Below are 21,067 nucleotides of genomic sequence, written 5' to 3' on the forward strand. Positions count from 1 at the left end.
TTTAATTTAAAAGAATAATTAATTTTAAAATTTAATTTGTCAAAATTTTATCAGAACTTTATGATTTTTCTTTTGTCAAAAAATAAATTATTATAAAAATAAAAAATGATGTGGCAAATTTTATCTGACATGGAGTGTGACATCAGCGCGATTGAGAGTCACCATGAGTTGAAAGGGTTCAAAAGGTTGAGTTTAGATGGATTTAGGGGTCCAGATGACAAATAAGGTAAGTAGAATGGTTGACAATACAAACTCATACAAGTACAGGATCGACCAAACCTTTTTACCTAAAAGAAAATATTTGAAAACTACTTCAAATTTAAAGAAAATTATTTTATATGCCACACTCTACCCTTACCCCTACCCCTCCCCCACGATATGAACAAGAATCAGCTTTCTTAACATATCACAACAAACAATTATAGCTAATAATACGAACAACAAACACAAAAGTAAGATGAGCAGTAAAGATTACCTGCATACTCGATCAACACTAGTTCTTTTCAAATATTAGTGACTTGCTTTTAACCTTTCACAACTTGATTTTTAACAAAAACAAAACGAGACATTTTCCAGTACACCTCTAAAGCAGAAAATTAAACGAAACGTGAAAACATTCATGCTTTACGTTTTGGATTACTATAAACTACTATTGTTTTTAAGTATAAGAAATAACTAATTAACTTGTATACCATTTATAATTATTTAGTCATAAAAAAGGTTATTTGAAGCTTTAATAAATTTAAGGATTTTTTTGTTCTTAAGTCTAATTGACCATAACACATAACACAGTCAAATAAAGCTCCTTGGAGCAGATGTTAAAAGGAAAATTCAAAATGCTTACTAAAAAGAGCAAAAAATAAGTAAATTCATGCAATTTGGTGTAAACATTGCATGCACATAAATTTTTACTTTATTGAAGATGAACAACAAATTACAGACCCAAAAGTAAGAAGTACAAGGTACTTATTTGGTTGCTCAAGCATGTCGTAGTAGATGTCATTTTTAGGGCCGCATGTGCTCTATTTGATTGTTAATTCAGATACATATATATAAAAGTACACAAGGATCAAGGTGTTGAAAAAGAGTACGAGTGGATCCATTTTATAATAGAATGAGAAATCACGATTTAGTGTAAGTTTCCAATAGCTAAAGATACATGTTCCAATAACTAGAAATCAGTAGACTATAACAAAATACCAGGAAGCCAAGTAAAACCCTTCACAGGAGAATGAATGGACAAATGATCAAGCAGCAAAACCTTATCCAAAATTCAATTTGCCACAAGACGCCCCTCCCTGAAATGAAGGATGCAGCAATGAATTAAGCTTCTTTGTTCAGTAGTCAGCAAGTTTTAGTAACCTAATAAGGCAGCAGATGCAAAAGAATGAATTCTACAAAATAAAACAACACAAGAGTCCTTGAAAAATAAACAAGATTTGTTTACCTTAATATGATTGTTTTGATAACTTTTATCAATTTATATGTCCTGAAACCCAAAATGATTTTCACTAATCCAAAATAAACATTCTGGACATCCACACTATTCTCCTTGGTCTTAGTGCTGAACATGTATGCAGTGTGACTCGTGCAGATCACTAAAATAGTCACTACTAACACCACACCGAACTTAAAAAATAAAGCTTTTCTTGTTCAACTTATGGATAAACCTTCACAAAAATAGAAGCATTGCCAACTTGTTATTCCACTTCACAGGATCATTATTTTTTAGGTAAAGACATAAGATCATTTGATAGAATGCTAAACGGATGCCAACAAAAAACATGCACTAAATCAGAGATGATTATGAAAGAAATAATTAGTTACTTAATCCCAAAGAGAAAAACGAAAGTAATGAGCTACAAAGCTGCAATTCTCAAGCAATTATCCACTGCCAAGAAGGTGGATTGTGAATAAGCAGTTGCCAGCCATAGCTACTAGCCTACTATGTATGTGATGATATCAGATGATAATTATTCTTAAGTGAACCTGGCAAAGCAATGAAATCTACATACCTAGAAGAATCACTTAATGGCAAATCCCTGTGGCACTAGCATTCCCAAAGTGATGGTTGAGAAGCAGCTTATAGTTGCCATTCAATGGGAGGCATTCCCATCTTTTCCAAAAGTTGGTTTGTCTGTGAAAAATGCCTGCACAAGTAATCACCAGTTGAAGGCAAGAAAAACATTTGATACTAACTTCCTTGTCAACTCAAGCATGAATCGTGATAATGTAAGCAGAAAACACTGTAATTTTTTGAAAAATTGCAGAAATCTCATGTTAGAAGGTGGCATCTACTCAAGCAAGAGTAAATGGCTGGATGTTGGCCACTGTGACACCATATCGCACGAGTAAATGGCTGGATGTTGGTGTTAGACAATTGGCATTTTTTCAGCTTATAATTATTTTTACTGTTTTTTACTTATATCAATTTAGTGCTTTCTATTTTCTAGCTAGACTTAGTCAACTTAGTTGCTCAACTTTCTGAAGTTAGTGGCCCCATTATGGTTGTTAGTGACCCCTTTTATGGTAGTAAGTGGCACATGTTCTTATTTTAGTTTTAATGGTTATGTTTTTTTTGTATAAATTCAGACTTCTGCAGATTAATATACACATCGAATTTCATAAGTTCACTCTATTATATTTTTTCAAATCAGTTTCTTGAGTATTTTTGTTCTAACAGTGACATCAGAGCCTCTAGTTGATCTTACAGGACAAAAAAAAAGTTTTGACCTACAACACAAATGACATCCAACAACCTACCTTTAAATCCACCATTCACTTTCACTGGTGAAAATTACCAAATCTGGTCTGTGAAGATTCAAGCTTTTTTGGAAGCTTATGAACTTTGGGAAACTGTGACGGAAGATAAACCACTTGCTGCTCTACCGGCAAATCCTACCTTGGCTCAGATCAAATCCAACAACAAAGAGAAGGCAAAGAAATCTAAAGCCAAGTCGCTTATGCAGAATGTTGTGGTAGATACTGTGTTTTACAGAATCATGGCTTGCAAAACTGCAAAAGAGGCTTGGGATAGGTTGAAAGAAGAATATCAAGGCAGTGACAGAACACGTCAAATGCAAGTGTTGAACCTGAAAAGAGAGTTTGAGTCCTTGAATATGCAGGAGGATGAAACTATCAGTAAGTATGCTGATCGAATCTCCTTAATTGTTAATAACATTTAGACTTCTTGGTGAAGAATTTACAGATAAACGAATTGTGGAGAAAGTTCTTGTGACTCTTCCTGAGAGATTTGAATCTAAGATTTCCTCTCTTGAAGAATCAAAGGACCTGAGCAAACTTTCATTAGGTGAACTAATGAGTGCTCTTCAAGCACAAGAGCAAAGGAGGACTATGAGACGTGAAAAGTTCATTGAAGGAGCTTTCTCTGTACAAAAGCAAAAAGGAAAGCAACAATTCCACCAAAAGAATAAGGGCAAGCATGATGGAGGAAACAATAGTGGAGATGTGAAGCAGAAGTTCCCTCCTTGCAAACATTGTAAAAGAAATACACATCTGGAGAAGTATTGTTGGTGGAGAGTCGATGCTATATGCGGCAACTGTAAGCAGACGGGACACGTATCCAAGGTCTGCAAATCAAGAGCAAAGGCCTCTGGTGCTTTGCAAGCACAAGTAGCAGAAGCTACCGATGCACATGAAGAGCAACTATTTGCAGTTTCATACTTTTCAATCAGTGAATCCTCTGATTCATGGCTTCTTGACAGTGGTTGCACACATCACTTGTGCAATAATGTTGAACTGTTCAAATTCCTAGATGAATCTAAAGTAAAAGTGGGAAACGGTGAGGCAGTAGAAGTCAAAGGCAGAGGTACAGTGTCTATCTCAACAATATCAGGTATCAAAACTATTTCTGATGTTTTCTACACACCTGATATGAGTCAAAATTTGTTGAGTGTTGGATAAATGCTTGAAAATAATTATTCTCTGCATTTTAAGAATCGTGAATGTGTTGTTTCTGACCCTTCTGGAGTAGAGTTATTTTATGTTAAGATGAGCAACAGAATGTTTTCAGTTGATTGGGAGAAAATAAATGAGCAGGCTTACACTATTACTTCACAAACATGTACAAACCTATGGCACAAAAGGTTTGGTCACTTCAATCTGAAAAGCATCGCCGAGATGAAAAAAAAGGAGCTAGTGGAAAATATGCCTGAATTTCTTTCTAATGCTCAAGTTTGTGAAACTTGCCAACAGGGAAAGCAAACAAAACTGCCATTTCAAGCAAATCAAGTACGAAGAGCTAACCAGAAACTTCAGCTCATTCATACGGATGTTTGCAGCCCAATGAAAACAGATTCGCTGAGTGGTAACACATACTTTCTCCTCTTTATTGATGACTACACCAGAATGTGTTGGGTTTATTTCATAAGACTGAAGAGTGAAGTCTTTGATGTTTTTACACAATTTAAAGCTTTAGTAGAAAATCAATGTAATCTTAGTATTAAGGCTTTAAGTTCTGACAATGGAGGAGAATACACTTCTTCTCAATTTGTGGAGTTTTGTAATAGCACAGGTATTGAATGCCAATTGACATTACCATACACTCCACAACAAAATGGTGTGTCTGAAAGGAAGAACAGGACAGTAATGAAGATGGCCAGATGTCTTTTGCTCGAAAGAAAGATCCCAAATCAGTTTTGGGCTGAGGAAGTCAATACCTCTGTATATTTGCTGAAAAGATTGCCTACTAAGGCCTTGCAGGACATGACTCCATATGAAGCTTGGTGTGGGAACAAACCATCAATACACCATCTCAGAATCTTTGGGTGTATATGTTATTATCGAGTTCCAGAAACAAAAAGGAGTAAGCTGGATAACAAGGCTAATAAAGGCATATTTATGGGCTATAGTTCATCCAAAGGTTACAGGATTTTCTGTTTGAAATCAGACAAACTAATTCTCAGCCGAGAAGTGAAGTTTGATGAAGTAGCTGCTTGGGATTGGAAAAATCAGAAGACCTCTTATTCAGATTCATTTTCAATAGAGCAGCCTCAACTTTCAGAAGATGAACTAGTGGATGATGTACCAGTGAGGGGAACTCGATCCTTAAAAGCTGTCTATCAGCGGTGTAACTTGGTTAGCTCTGAACCAACAAGCTATGCTGAAGCACAAGACTTTCAGGCATGGAGGAGAGCTATGCAAGAAGAACTAGACATGATCGAGAAGAATGGAACCTAGCAGCTTGTTGACAGACCTACAAATTGCAAGGTAATTGGTGTAAAATGGATTTTCAAGACAAAACTCAATCCTGATGGAACAATTTGCAAACATAAGGCTAGATTGGTGGTGAAGGGATATGCACAACAATATGGTGTGGATTACCAGGAAACATTTGCTCTTGTAGCAAGGTATGACACAATCAAGCTTATTCTTGCATTTGCATCTCATAGTTCCTGGCAGATTCATCAACTTGATGTCAAATCGGATTTCTTGAATGGTTTGCTTGCTGAAGAGATCTATGTAGAGCAACCTGATGGTTTCTCAACTCCTGAAAAAGTGGATCAAGTTTATCTCTTAACAAAGGTCTTGTATGGCCTAAAACAAGCCCCAAGGGCATGGTATGAGAGGATGAACAATCATCTCATCCAACTTGGCTTTAGTAGAAGTCAAAGTGAAGCTACTTTGTATGTGAAAGTCAATGCTGCAGGTGAGTCCTTAATTGTCTCAATTTATGTGGATGACATGCTTGTGACAGGAAGCAAAATTGAACTAATCCAAATGTTCAAGGATGAAATGGAGAAAATCTTTGAAATGACTGATCTTGGAGTCATGAAGTACTTTCTCGGCATGGAAGCGTTGCAGTCCAGTGATGGAATTTTCATATGCCAGCAGAAATACATTTCGGATATTCTAAACAGGTTAAAATGCAAGACTGCAAACCTGTGAGTACTCCAATATCTACTGGTGTGAAGCTTGGCAAGGATGAGGATTCCGAAAAAGTGGATGATAGTATGTATAGAAGCTTAATTGGCAATCTTCTATTTCTAACCGCAAGCAGGCCTGACATTCTATTTGTTGTTAGTTTGCTCTCTAGGTTCATGCATTCGCTTAGAGACACATACCTCACAACTGCTAAAAGAGTGTTAAGGTATATTAAAGGAACTAGCAAGTTTGGAATTTTTTTCCCAACATCTACCGAAGTAACTATGAACCTGATTGGGTACTCTGATAGTGATTGGGGTGGTGGAGTTGATGATTCCAGAAGCACATCTGGATATCTTTTCTATTTGGGGACAAGTTGTTTTAGTTAGAGCTCTAGAAACAAGAAACTACAGCTCAATCAACAGCAGAAGCTGAGTACATAGCTGTTGCATCTGCTGTGAATCAAGTTATCTGGCTAAGGAAGATGATGAAGGACTTAGGCCATGAACAAACAGAAGCTACCAAGATCATGTGTGACAACATTTCAGCAGTTTCAATCTCAAAAAATCTAGTGTTCTATGGTCGAACTAAACATATCAAGATCAAGTTTCATTTTATCAGGGAAGTCCAACAATCTAATGAAGTGTTGCTTGTTCATTGTTCATCTGAGAACCAGCTAGCTGACATTTTCAATAAGTCATTGCCAAAGGAAAGGTTTGAAGATCTGAGACAAAGAATTGGTGTTTGCCACAAAAATGCCAAGGAGGAGTGTTAGACAATTGACATTTTTTCAGCTTATTATTATTTTTACTGTTTTTTACTTATTTCAATTTAGTGCTTTCTAATGTTAGTGCCCCATTATGGCTGTTAGTGGCCCCCTTTTATGGTAGTTAGTGACACATGTTCTTATTTTAGTTTTAATGTTTATGTTTTTTTCTTTGTATAAATTCAGACTTTCTGCAGATTAATATACACAAGGAATTTCATAAGTTCACTCTATTTTTATTTTTTCAAATCAGTTTCTTGAGTATGTTTGTTCTAACAGTTGGCCACTGTGACACCATCTCCCACTGCATTCTAGCAAAAGAAATTTCATCCAATCACACTACTATTTCTGGGCATCATGTGAGCCGCCTGCTCCATGCAAACAAGATAAAAGGTGTCGAATGGGTGGATTGGGCTGAATTTGTGCGGGTCAAAATGGATTGAGTCAATAAATGGCTGGTTTACTGACCTACCCTAAAGTTGTTCGGGCTGAAATGGGCTAAAAAGGTCATAACCCTTCCCGTCAAATTCTTACTACGTTATAATTTTTTTATTTGTTGTATATCAAATAAAAAATGTCATTTCGAAAATAAGTGACAAGATTTTCATGTGTCAATTTGGGCTACGTATCAACCCTTTTTGATGATTTGAACTAATATATAAGCAGGTCAATGACCAACCCAGATTTGGGTGGGTCATGTTTACATGGGATAACTTTGATACCCCTGAACTAAACCAAGAAAAAGATAAATCATTTTACACAGGAAGTGTTATGATCATAAGCTGATCCAGAAATTTTTTATTTTTTCTTGCTCAACACAGAAAACAAATCCGAAAGAGAGGGAATGGGAGAAGGCAATCACGATGCAGACACATCCATGGTTCAAACTGGAAACAACCTAGTTTTCGAATTCATTGTTATAGCGGCTTCCATTTGTTCCTTTAGCAGGTGGGAGAGCAGAGAACTTGTGACGTCAGAGGAAACCAGGCCCTTGAAACAAATATAAAAGGTTAATTGGTTGCTCGTATGCATCAGCCATGTTGTGCATGTCTCCCCTTCCATGAGCATATTTATTACTCCCTCCGTCCCATTTTATGTGGCACCATTTGACTTGGCACGGTGTTTAAGAAAAAAAAGGAAGACTTTTGAAACTTGTAGTCTAAAACAATCGTTAGATATTTGAGTGACTATAAATCACTTCATTAAGCGTAAAAGGGAAATTTGAAAGTTAAATTGTTTCTCATTATAATAAGGTGACTTTCTTTTTGGACTAGTTAATAAGGGAAATGTGCCACTTAAAATGAGACGGAGGGAGTATTATATAACACAATCCATAAAAGTAAATAGGGAAAAGAATATATTTAATGCAATATAACAACTAAACTTGTATACTATAACTACAGCACTATATTATAACACACGAAATGCTTAAGAGAAATTTCAGTTGAAATAAGTCTGTTGTCAAGGGAACACACCGGCATCCAAAGAAACCTCTGTTTGCAGACAATCCAGAAGGGTGTGCTGATTTGAGAATATGGTGCTTTGTTTCATCAACTAACCTGTAAAACAAAAGGGTTAATTGGGAGGTAAAAGGAATAGTTCCTGTTTGAACCTTGTCTGCACAATATCGAATCAAGTTCAAGAAAGTAGAGATGAATTACGCAATCTCATTCCCAGTGTTTTTACAGTTAAACTTGATCTTTCTATAGGAATAAAACATCATTTACGGAATCTTTCATTAGACATCCAAAGCAATTACCTACATCATAAACTTTAACCTCTTCAGAATATTGGAGAATCAATATCTAGCATCTAATGTTGTACCAAGGATAACTCACTGGGATGTCGCCATAACTAGCTGCAGGTACTGCTATTTATTTCTAAGAGAAGGAAACGAAAAATCAGAAAGTACTGTAGGGAGCGAAATAGGTCTGACAATCCTGTGTTGATGGTGTAATTGTTGCTCTCACAAAAAGATTAAACAGAATTACTACAACTCAAGTAGAATAAGGATGACCAACTATTTTTCCAAAATTACGAGCATCTTTACAAATAAAATATGTTTCTTTATCTTCAAAAAGTAATGACTTGAAAAAAGAACAACAGTTCAAATGATATTCTGGTGGACCTTGTCTGTAGGGTGTCTTATGCAGCTTTCACTAGAGATGGCAAACGATTTTTAATATAAAAAACTCAAACTTGGGAAAATACTGGTGAGAAAAAAAAATTCAGTGAAATGTTTGAGATGCCATCACTTTAAGTACTTATTGAGAATTATAGTTAGCAGTAGAGTTAGTTAATTTTCTTATTAGTTGTTAGTCACATAGTTAGTTAGTTAAGTCACATGGTTAGTTAGTTAGTTGGTTATATTGTTAGTTAGTTTTAATCACATTTTTTTCTTCTTCTTTGATAAGTCTAGAAACTTCCAAAATTACATGTATATAATGGAAGAGTAGTCATAGATGAAAGGTAAGATGATTGAAAGGAAAACAGATTGCTTCTCTCTTCTTCTTCTTTTTCCTCTCTACAATGGCTGTTAGCTCATTGCATCAGTGAAGTCGTTGGAGCCATTGGAGCTCTTAACTCACTGTATCAGTGTGTTCTTGTTATGGTATCAGAGCAGGGGTAGATTCTTTCGTTTTTGTATCTGTAGGATCTGTGTTTGATCCTAATTTTGTATCCAAATTCATTAGTTTGCCATGACAGAAGTCACAAGTCAAACAACTGCTACTAGAATTGATATGAATACTGTGTTCTATGTTCATCCTTCAGACAATCCAGGAACACCACTCGTTCCAGCTCAATTTGATGGAGTTGGATAAAGATCATGGAGAAGAGGTATCTTACGAGCTCTGTCTGTGAAGAATAAGACAGGTTTTATTGATGGAAGTTGTGTAAAGCCAGCTGAAAATTCACCACAAGCTCGTCAATGGCAGAGATGTGATGATATGGTAACTTCATGGATATTGAATTCTCTTACCAAAGAGATTGCAGATAGTGTTGAATATGTTAACAATTCGTGTGAGCTTTGGAAGGAGCTAGAAGACAGATATGACCAGACAAATGGTGCAAAATTATATCAGATTCAAAAGGAGATTGATGATTTAACACAGGGAACACTAGACATCACTGTCTATTATACAAAATTGAAGAAGCTGTGGGAAGAATTAAACACTTTGAACACGAAGAGCATATGCACATGTACATGTACTTGTGGTGCCAAGGATAGTATGCACAAGTCAGAACAGGATAGACGATTGATACAATTCCTCATGGGATTAAATGAAGTTTACACTGTGATTAGAGGCAACATACTCATGATGAGTCCTCTTCCTTCTACTGCACAAGCCTTCTCTCTGTTGATTCAAGAGGAAAAACAAAGAGAATACAGGCCTACCAGTCGTACACCTATGGAGTCAATCTCACTAAATGCAAATGCTGGCAGAGGATCACAAGGTGGGAGAGGATATAGAACTAGTTTCTCAAGTAATAGTGAATTGAGTAACAATAGTAACAGAAGTGCTTTGATTTGTGATTTCTGTAAGAAACAAGGTCACATTAAGGAGAAGTGTTATAAACTACATGGATACCCTCCAAAGAATAATGCTCTTAATAATAGAACAAACAATCCACAACAGTTCAATACACAACAGTTCAGGCAGAACAAGAATCAAAACTTCAGAGGAAGAAGGATTGTGGCAAATGCACATGGGGAAGAATGCTCACAAGAAAACAGTAATTCAAATGCTGTCATTACACAAGAACAATATGGTCACATTATGAGCTTGTTACAGCAGTTTCAGATTGATAGTTCAGGAGAGGATTCCAAGAATAATGCTGAATCTAACAAGTTTGCAGGTACAATACTATGCACTTCTTCTATTGATTTTGGTACTGTTTCATGCAAATGTTCTAGATCAAGCATAGACTTGTGGATCATTGACTCAAGAGCTTCAAACCATATGACATACAATAAATCTTCATTAACAAACATTCAAACATTACCCTATCCTATACTTATTTCACTTCCAAATGGATACAAGGTCAAAGTGACAGAGTTTGGTGATGTACATATTACACCTAAAATGATCTTAAGCAAAGTATTACATGTTCCTTCTTTTAAGCATAATCTCATTTCAGTCCAATCCTTAGTTTCTTCAATGAAGTGTATAATTTCTTTTACTGATACAACCTGTCTATTACAGGCCCCTTCAGTGAAGAGGCCTCAGGCAATTGGTAGTAGCAAGGATGGCATTTACTACATGTGTGGAAGATGCTTGAAAAATACTACTCAATCCACTGATCTTGTTTGTAGTTGTATACCTCATGTTTGTAGGAGTATTCCTTTTCTAAGTACAGTTTGTAATGATTCATTTGTGGAAAATTCCAGTTAACTTCCTGTAATGTCTGTTTGTTCATCTACTGAAAATACAAATATGTTGAATAACTGTGCATCTCTTGAATCTCTTAAGGATGATGTGGATTTACTGTGGCATAACAGACTTGGCCATGTACCCTTTGTGAAGATGAAAAACATGCCTACCATTCCTGTTAAGTTTTCTGCTAGACAGCCCTTTACTTGCACTATATGTCCAATGGCAAGACAAACCAGACTACCATTCACTCACAGTACAACTAATTCTAAGAGTATTTTTGACCTTCTTCATATTGATTTATGGGGTCCTTACCATGTTCCTACACATGACAATTGTAGATATTTCATTACCCTTGTAGATGACTATAGTAGAGCTACCTGGACATATTTGTTAAGCACCAAAAGTAATGCCATACAGGTTCTTCAAACCTTTATCAATATGATAGAAAACCAGTTTCAAACAACTGTAAAGTGTATCAGATCAGACAATGGGTTAGAATTCAACAACAATGAAACACTTAGGTTCTTTCAAGCCAAAGGCATTACACATCAGAAAAGTTGTCCTTATACTCCACAGCAAAATAGCACAGTGGAGAGAAAACACATATACTTGCTTGAAACAGCTAGAGCACTGCTTTTCCAATCCAAGTTACCTACTAAGTACTGGGGTGATTGCATTCTTACTTCTACATACCTTATTAACAGGCTTCCATCCACATTTCTACAAAATAAGTGTCCTTATGAGATGTTGTATAAAGAAAAACCAAAATATAGTCAATTAAGATCCCTTGGATGTCTATGTTATCCCACATTACCTAAAGTTCACAGAGACAAACTAGAACCAAGAACCACCCCTCATATCTTTATAGGATATCCATCTGGAATCAAAGGGTACAAGGTAATGAGTCTTGCCACAAGGAAAATACAAATCTCAAGAGATGTAATTTTTCATGAAGATATTTTTCCATTTTCTTTCTCTTCAGATAATAGCAATTTTTTCTCTGTTCCAAAGACTTGTTCTACTGATTTGTCTGAATCTTGTGATGCATTGTTAAACAATCATTTAGATGTAATTGATGATCATTCAACTCTGTCTCTCAATCCTCAGCCTATACATCCATCACCACCTATACAAACTGAAGTACCAATCCCACCTATACCACAGAGAAAATCCAATAGAGAAACTAAAATACCTTGTCATCTAAAGGACTATGTTTTGTCATTTCCTAATCTGAAGAACAACTCTGTTTCTAATACCATTCCAAACATCAATCAAAGCAGCCTGACTTCTAATGCATTGTTCAGTAAATACAACCATACTAATTCTGATGTCATTGCTTCTAAAAGTCAAGTCTTGGTTGAAAACATTTGCTGTGATAGTGAACCACATTCCTATGAAGAAGCAGCATTAAGTCCTGCATGGCAAAAGGCAATGGAACAAGAATTTGATGCTTTACATACAAACAGAACTTGGGATTTGGTTAAACTGCCTATGGATAAACAAGCTATTGGTTGTAAATGGGTATACAAAGTGAAACATAAAGCTGATGGTAGCATTGAGAGGTTCAAGGCTAGATTGGTGGTTAAGGGATACACCCAAAAGGCTGGAATAGATTACACAGAAACATATTCACCTGTTGTTAAGATGACTACTGTGAGAACATTGATAGCATGTGCAGTGAAGAAAGGATGGTGATTTAAATGAAGAGGTGTACATGACAATACCTCAAGGTCTTGATGTGGATGAACCAGGTTTAGTTTGCAAGCTTAATAAGTCTCTATATGGACTTAAACAGGCCAGCAGACAATGGTATGCCAAATTGACTGAAGCATTGTCTCTTAGAGGATATACACATTCACACTATGATTATTCTTTGTTCTACAAGAAGTCTAATTCACTAGTGGTGTTTGTGGCAGTTTATGTTGATGATATAGTCTTAACAGGCACAGATACATCTGAGATCACTCAACTAAAGATATACCTTGATGAGACATTCAAGATTAAAGATCTTGGTAAACTTCATTAATTCTTGGGTATGGAGATACTTGACACTGCAGGAGGGGTTCTTATTTCACAAAGGAAGTTTGTACTTGATTTACTAAAGGAATATGATTGTTTCAGATATACATCTTTGTCATCTCCTCTTGATCCCAATGTTAAACTTAAAGCCAAGGAAGGAACTTCATTGTCTGATCCTACTTATTACAGGAACTTTGTGGGAAAGCTAAACTTTCTCACTAATACTAGAATGGATATAGCCTTCAGTGTCCAACAATTGAGTCAGTTCATGCAGGATCCCAGAACTCCTCATTTACAAGCAGCTTTTCACTTGCTCAGGTACATAAAGCAAGATCCTACCCTGGGAGTCTACTTATCAAAAGATCCTAACTGTGTTATGAAGGCATACTGTGACTCAGACTGGGCTACATGTCCAGACTCTAGGAGATCAGTAAGTGGATTCTTGGTATTACTTGGAGATAGTCCTATCAGTTGGAAGTCTAAGAAACAAGAAACTATATCACTGTCATCTGCAGAGGCTGAGTATAGGTCACTCAGGAAGGTGGTAGGTGAATTGGTGTGGCTGCACAGGTTGATCAATGAATTGACAATATCTCATTCTGCTCCCATTATTGTATATTGCGACAGTCAGGCTGCCATACACATAGCACATAACCTGTGTTTCATGAGAGAACTAAACACATTGAGGTTGATTGTCATTTTGTACGTGATAAACTGCAGGAGGGGCTCATTTCAATCCAACATGTAACCACAAATGAACAATTGGCAGACATTTTTACTAAGTCTCTTACTGGCATTAAACATACTGCTATTTTGAACAAGTTGGCTGTAAGATCATTACCACCAACTTGAGGAGGGGTATTGAGAATTATAGTTAGCAGTAGAGTAAGTTAATTTTCTTATTAGTTGTTAGTCACATAGTTAGTTAGTTAAGTCACATGGTTAGTTAGTTAGTTGGTTATATTGTTAGTTCGTTTTAATCACATTTTTTTCTTCTTCTTTGATAAGTCTAGAAACTTCCAAAATCACATGTATATAATGGAAGAGTAGTCATAGATGAAAGGTAAGATGATTGAAAGGAAAACAGATTGCTTCTCTCTTCTTCTTCTTTTTCCTCTCTACAATAGCTGTTAGCTCATTGCATCAGTGAAGTCGTTGGAGCCATTGGAGCTCTTAACTCACTGTATCAGTGAGTTCTTGTTAGTACTCATAACAAGTTCGATGCAAAAAGTGCAAACTTATAGAAGAAATCCTTGAACAGAGTTTTGAGAACAAATCTCGAGTGAAGAAGTCATAGAACTTCTATAGTCAAATGGAATGGCTCTCCTAAAGTATCAGCAAGAAGCTGAAGATGGAAGCAAAGCAGACAATTTCATTCATAGGGAATTTAACAAGAAATCTACTACTGGACATTTTAAAAATGTTACAGAGTATCCTCCTATCCTTGTACTTTCACTCATTGAACACTTAAACTTGCAGGTATAATTCCAACAAGGGCAAAGGTTACAAGTGATGCCCATAATAACTAAGTCGTCTTCAGACTAACTATTATAAGGCCAGGATTCCCAATCAGATATTAACAAACTAAATAGAGTATTTGCAGCCCCGTAATGAATCACCTGGCTTTTGCTTGGGCATAGTTTCCCCACAGAATGAAAACAACTCCTTCTTTCTTCTTAGAAATTGTTTTGATGATAGCATCTGTAAATTGCTCCCAGCCTTTATTTGCATGTGAATTTGCCTGATGATGCCTGACTGAGAGTGTATCAGGGAAAACAGCAGGCTCAAAATGCTATTAAATTGTAGAAGATAAGAAGAAGTGTCATTGCATCTCTTCAATGGAAAAGAAAATTAAATAATACCATAAAGTATTCGAGAACAAATGAGAAGGACCGTCTTCTTCAAAACAGGGGGGGGGGTGGTAATATTCCACCATACATCCTCAGAAGTTCAAAAAGGACAGACACAATATCTGAACAGCAGATCTTAATTTTTCAAAAGATCAACACTAGTGAATTAAGATAGAGAGAGAGATAGAAGAGACAAATATTACCTGTTAGAACAGCATTGAGAAGCAGAACGCCCTGTAAAGCAATGTGGTGTATGTCAGACAATTACTTAAAGGAAGAAAAAATGAAGTCTATATAAGTGTTGTCAACACTGATAAAAAAAACAGACTTTGGGATAACTCAACCCAAAAGCTAGCTCATGAGGTGAGGATCGCCCTAGACCATATAAGAGACCTTCCCATCCCCAAATGACCGATGCGGTCACTTAACACCCCCTCACACACCCAGGCATGGCAACGGAGTGCGGAAAATATATTATGGGGGCCAACATCAAGTAAAAGAAGAATTGGGACGGGACTGGCTCCGATACCATGATAAGAAAATGAGTTCGGGCCTAACCCAACCCAAAAGCTAGCTTATTAGGTGAGGATTGCCCAAGACCATGTAAAGAGATCTTTCCATCCCTAAATGAACTATGTTGGAACTCAACAAACACAACTTATAAAAATGAGTACCTCAAGGTTTACAAAGTTATTTTTTGCTGATGTGAAAGCATCGTTTCCTTTAACAGAAATCCCATATTGAACCAGGAACTACTCAAATTTCCTGCTCAAACTAAGTATAAATCTAGGCTAGGTATGCTCTAAAACCTTCTTACATTAACAAGAAACAAGCATGCTTTCAAGTATGCAAGTGAGCTAGTGCAACAGGGGAGTGGTGTAAGTTGAGAACTTCTATGATATACATCTTTGTGCCACAGTTTAGTTCTAAATGTTCCACCAGTAGTGTACAAAGAGTGACAGGTTTCAGATTTCAAACTACCTATAAAATAATAGACTGTTAGTTTACAGATTGTTATGTATTCCTATCAAATAAGCTTGCGTAAATATCAAATTGGCTTAAGTCAGGATCCACCACTTTTACATTAGAAACCACCGGATAACCATGTACTCAATAGTTCCCCCAACTTAAAGAAATGATGGGCAGTTGATAAAGAAGAGAACTTGATCTTTGATTAATTGACATTGGAATTTAAAGTTGCAATCATTGCAGCTTGTTATACAGTCCGCAATTAGGAAATATAAAGATCTGACTTATAAGTAGCCATATAGGTTCAGTGAACAAACCCGGCATAAACATTATGCAGCCACATCCTGTTTAAATATCAAATACAGATTTCCATGAATTAAAGGGAAAGAGATCAGAAATGGATAGTAGTTTAAATGATGGTTCATGCTTCAATAGCACTTCATGTGTCAAATATGTCACGAAAGACTGCAAAAGTGAAAATTGTAAGGGTAACAAGTCATTGATTTTGACTAAACTGATTTACGTAAAGCATAGTAGAATATTTTTTAAAACATGAAACCCATATAAAGTAGATGACAAGTTCCACCAAGAAGTTCAAAAGCACCTGCACAGCCCATTGTTCCAGATTTCCATGAATTGGTATTGAACAGCCCAAATCTTGCTTAAGTTCTTTATATATATTCAACAGACTAGAAGGGACTTTCACACCCTTAGGCACCGAGAAAGACAGGCCCATTGCCTGACCTGGTCCATGATATGGATCCTGAAATCACATAGAAAAGGATGATGCTTCTGTAAGTTAGAAAAATGCTTCCAGCAAAGGCTAAAATATTTCCAAAAAGTGTAGCTTCATTACCAAATTCCTAAAAGGTCGTTGGCAGATTGTATAAGAATAATATTAAATTGAGTGTATTAGTAATGCTTGTATTAATTATACATAAATTATTTCTTATGCATTGTTTGGTTTGGTGTATTAAGATAGCATGCATTCCATAAAAATATTTATTTACAAATATATCCTTCACAATTATGGCGGAAAAGATGTAAAAAAGAATATGAGGGGCAATGGGCTCTTTAACCATGCTAATGCATACATTAAGACCCATTACATTTACTAATACCTAAAAATCCATGGTATTAGTAATACACACGTTAATACATAATAGAGTGTTGAAAAAATGTACTCAACAAGGTATTACTAATACATAGAGTTAATGCATGCATTATTTTTGTTAACCACTATACCAAACGACCCCTAGTGGTGATATCTGAGATGAATAAATACCAGATTGCTCCAGTAAGGAAGATGTCAAAAGAGAAGCAAAGCAACTTCTGTATTTTATTTTAAAAGAGAAATTTGGTTTTTATATTTCAGATGGGTGCATTTCAAAAGCTAACTAATTAACACAGGTGCACATACTGCATAGTATTTTTAAAAAACTAATCATCACAGGTGCACATACTGCGTAATATTTTACTGTCTCCTTCTTGGGTAAGGTTGTAAAGGTTTCAATACAAAAACCACTTTTATATAGGTTGTGATTCTTTGAGAACATACACTTAGTTACATGTGAATGCTACCATAAAAACTAGAAACACTACCTGTCCAATAATGACAGCCTTTATCCTGTCAAATGCAGTAGTGTTAAGAGCATTAAAAATCAGATGTAGTGGAGGATAAATTGGGACACCACCACTAATTTCCTTTTCCACAAATTTGCACAAGTTCCCTGCATAGGTCTTCTCAAATTCCCCTGGCAATGCTTCCAACCATGTCTCCTCAATCAACAGTTCCTGTAACTTCACGTATCCACCCCCTTCACCTAACAATTGGTACACAAGAGATGTTTTTTCAGTGCCTTGCAAGGAATAAGTAGTTTAACCAAATGCTCTGTAAGTAGCAATCTTACTTTGAATTTTGAAACTGAGGATCTACATTGCTCTTTGGCATGAAAAAATAAATATTATAAGTAGAAAACATTCCGTTTTTATACTTGAGTGTGTCCGCAGGAAAAGATATCAGTGTGTCCTCTAAGAGTTCTTTTAACACCAAAAAGATGAAATAGACAAAAAGTACATTTCAACTTTCTGCCCATTACTATACTTGTCGAAAAATCATCTTAAATTTTTTTCCATTCAAATAGTCCAAAACATCTGACATAATTTTTAAAATTAATCGAATTCAATAACTTCTGCTATTTCTTTTAACAACATCTAAACATTAAGGAACAACAAAAGAGATACATGTAGCACAATCAATTTGCTTGTCCACTATTGATTTGGAACGATTATAACCAGAATATGTGAAAAAAATTTGCACAAGTCCAAAGTGGGCAAAGTAACCCAATACATGTGCTAGTGTGTGATGGCATGAAAATGGTGGAATAGTCTAGGTGAGTGCAAGTTGTACCCAACAATACCATCATCAAAAAACTATGTTGAAATATAAGTTGGTCAATTTCTTAATTAAAATTTGTTTTGCTTTATACATTTTTTTTTAAAAAACTACTAGACGAAGCTAAAATGTGGTTCTAGAAGCCTTTTGTGGTATTGAAAATGCATGGTGATCTTTTTGAATTAAAAAAACTCAGTAGTAACACAAAGTTAAGGAACAAAAAATAATTTTGCCATAAACGTAAAAGGAGCATTGTTTAACAGACCGTTTGCGTTTAATTTGGAGATTTTATCAGAACATAGTTTGAGGTTCCTTTTGGACTTTGCGAGTGATCGGTTGAACTCCATTCTCGAATTTTGCTCCGGCGTTGAGGATACTACGTCTTTGGGGTCTTCGTCACAGTCTTTACGCGAAGATGAAGATGCCAAGGCGCTAGAAATGAAGTTTTCGGTAGAAGACACCTGTTTTAGACGCTTTGCTGCTGGTTGCTTCCATAGGTCCTTTAGGGTTTTGGATGAAGAAGACGCCATTTTAGTCAAAGTACTGGTAACGAGCAGAGAGGAAATGGAACCCAAAATCACCCAACTCACTCTATTCTCTGGCGGGAACACAACCACGGCGTTTTTAGTCTCCCTATTATTGTCTAATTTCACTTTTAGTCTCCGTAATATTTGATCGTGCGCATTTAACATCGAATTGATCTAATTATTAAGAAACGTTAATTTTGTTAACATATCATTTATTGACGGAAAAGGCAATTATGGTACAACTAGCTAAAATATTTGAAAAAACTTAATTGTACAATTTTGAAATATTTATATCGCATCCTTACCTCATAACCATATGTTGTCTTCCTCTCATCTTCCATTTTAATGTGAATTAATGGTTTTATCCATGAATTATTGAGAGACTTTGTATGTGTTGGTTGATCATAATTTTTCTTTAGTTGTTTTCTTGAGCGTGTACAATTTTAAGACATTTAAAGTTTGCTCACTATATCTGTTGAAAAAGAAAAAGGATGACAATAAAATTGCATTATAAGAATGGGAGAAAATGGTTTAAAACCTTTCGATCTATACTCGAAATCTTAACTACACACTCCAACTTCACGAACGTCCTATCACCACGAAACATTTCATTTCTCTACTTACTACACGATTGAGTGTTGCCCTGTGCACATAAACCAAATAAATTGTCTCACGTGATTGCACGGGTTGGATGCCCCACCAACCTCAATCCCTAATTCTTATTTTTTCTCCATTTCCCTCCTAAAAATGTAAAAACCCAAAAATCATCCTTTCTCCTTTTCATATCCTTGTCCATTTGCATATACATTTCTAGTGATAATCGAAGGATTTTTTTTGTGTATTTTCAACTTGATATCGTAGTTTATCAACTGCTTTAGTAAAATAATAGTTTTTTATCCCTTATTTCGAGTTTGTGCTTTATCTCTTTGGGTTTTCGTTGATTCGTGAAATTAAGAACAACATTGTGTGAAATATTATGTGTGCCTTACGATTATAGTGCTAGGTGTTCTTTTACACCATATTATCCCACAATTTTCATAAAAATTAGTTTTTTTCCTTTCTCGTCTAAGTCGCGTAGTTTTGTATTTTATATTCGTCTTAATATTATGTTCAGGGAGCATTGTATTTATGTTGGTCTTGATATTATGTTTGTAGAGAAGCTAATGCTACTATGTTGTATTTATATTCGTCTTAGTATTATGTTCATAATGCAATAATGATACTATGTTTGTAAGTATTATTCTTTTTTTTTGTTAGGCAAGAGTAAGTGTGTAATTACTATTTTTATATTGCCTTCAGGTAAGACATGTATGGTTTTACTTTGATTACGCTAAGGTGGTACCATGGTGGGGTGTTATATTTAAGTAGTGGGAAATCAATATGTATTGGAGGAAATATTAATGAAATTTTGGATGTTTATGTAGATAAAATGTCATATTTTGAGTTAAGAGACTATATTAGAGAATTGGGATAAAGTACAACCCACACCTTTAGTATCAAATAACATAACTGTGACAATTTGATATATGCTAATAATGATAAGGATATTTTAAACATGATATGTTTCTTGGAAGATGAAGATATAGTGGAGGTATTTGTTAAGCATTTGGTTGATGAGTCAATTGTGGTGCGCATGCTAATAGAAAATGGTAGTCATGTGGATATGGGAAAATCTGGTTTTGCTTTTAATACAAAGCCTAGTGAGAGTGAAAGCCTTAACTTTGGGGTAAGTGAAGACCGTTTAAATAGTGAAGACCCTTTTGCTACTTTTTCGACCTCACCTCTTTTCACTACCACATCTCCATTCAATATTGTAGATAGTGCTTCTGCAGATGTTATAAGAGATGATATTATGGATGCTGATCCCGTTGGACCTTATTTCTTAGAAGAAGTAGAGGGTTCTGATTATCCAACTGAGGATAGTGTTAAGTATGAAGCTGAATTAATTGGATATGATGATGAGGAAGAGTATGGTAATGATGTACATGGGGAGGTTATGGAGTTAAGGGATGAACATATATTTTTCAGGATAAGAAGGGAAATAGTACCAGGTGACGATGAAGATGTACCGGTAGGTGAAGCTGGACCTGATCTAGGTTTTGATGAAACTGGAACGGGTAAAAAAGTCATGAAGAAAGGTTAGAAGGTAATGAAGATAATTTTGAGTTAGATGAAGATAAGTTTGTGGTGATGATGAACATGAATATGGCAGAGCAAGAATAGTAAAGTTGTCAAAAAAGAGGAGGATAACAACTCAAAACTCATTCATGATCCTACTACAA

General features: G+C 35.6%; 2 protein-coding genes across 2 annotated transcripts; one reads left to right on the top strand and one right to left on the bottom strand.

The window, feature by feature from the left end:
• Positions 1 to 1,071: 1,071 nt before the first annotated feature.
• LOC107008743 (uracil-DNA glycosylase, mitochondrial) lies at positions 1,072 to 18,912 on the bottom strand. Its single transcript, XM_015207890.2, has 8 exons — positions 18,524 to 18,912; positions 17,466 to 17,686; positions 16,468 to 16,626; positions 15,098 to 15,128; positions 14,664 to 14,799; positions 8,125 to 8,208; positions 2,016 to 2,150; positions 1,072 to 1,298 (listed from the first exon to the last, which is right to left on the bottom strand). Exons 1-7 carry the CDS (start codon positions 18,786 to 18,788, stop codon positions 2,084 to 2,086), a joined length of 963 nt encoding a protein of 320 aa, XP_015063376.1. The 5' UTR covers positions 18,789 to 18,912; the 3' UTR covers positions 1,072 to 1,298; positions 2,016 to 2,083.
• Positions 8,240 to 12,200, top strand: LOC107008744. Its single transcript, XM_015207892.2, has 2 exons — positions 8,240 to 10,507; positions 10,855 to 12,200. Exons 1-2 carry the CDS (start codon positions 9,598 to 9,600, stop codon positions 10,887 to 10,889), a joined length of 945 nt encoding a protein of 314 aa, XP_015063378.2. The 5' UTR covers positions 8,240 to 9,597; the 3' UTR covers positions 10,890 to 12,200.
• Positions 18,913 to 21,067: the final 2,155 nt, after the last annotated feature.

This window comes from Solanum pennellii, chromosome 2, assembly GCF_001406875.1.
Source record: "Solanum pennellii chromosome 2, SPENNV200".
NCBI lineage: Eukaryota > Viridiplantae > Streptophyta > Magnoliopsida > Solanales > Solanaceae > Solanum > Solanum pennellii.

What these genes read in the sequence shown, in the direction of transcription:
- LOC107008744 (XM_015207892.2), top strand. Translation starts at nt 9,598, where the DNA reads ATGGTAACTTCATGGATATTGAATTCTCTTACCAAAGAGATTGCAGAT. An exon ending in TGAATCTAACAAGTTTGCAG is followed by an intron (nt 10,508 to 10,854) that starts GTACAATACTAT and finishes TGTCTATTACAG; the next exon opens with GCCCCTTCAGTGAAGAGGCC.
- LOC107008743 (XM_015207890.2), bottom strand. Translation starts at nt 18,788, where the DNA reads ATGGCGTCTTCTTCATCCAAAACCCTAAAGGACCTATGGAAGCAACCA. An exon ending in TCTCAATGCTGTTCTAACAG is followed by an intron (nt 14,800 to 15,097) that starts GTAATATTTGTC and finishes ATACACTCTCAG; the next exon opens with TCAGGCATCATCAGGCAAAT. An exon ending in TATGCCCAAGCAAAAGCCAG is followed by an intron (nt 8,209 to 14,663) that starts GTGATTCATTAC and finishes TTTGTTTTACAG; the next exon opens with GTTAGTTGATGAAACAAAGC.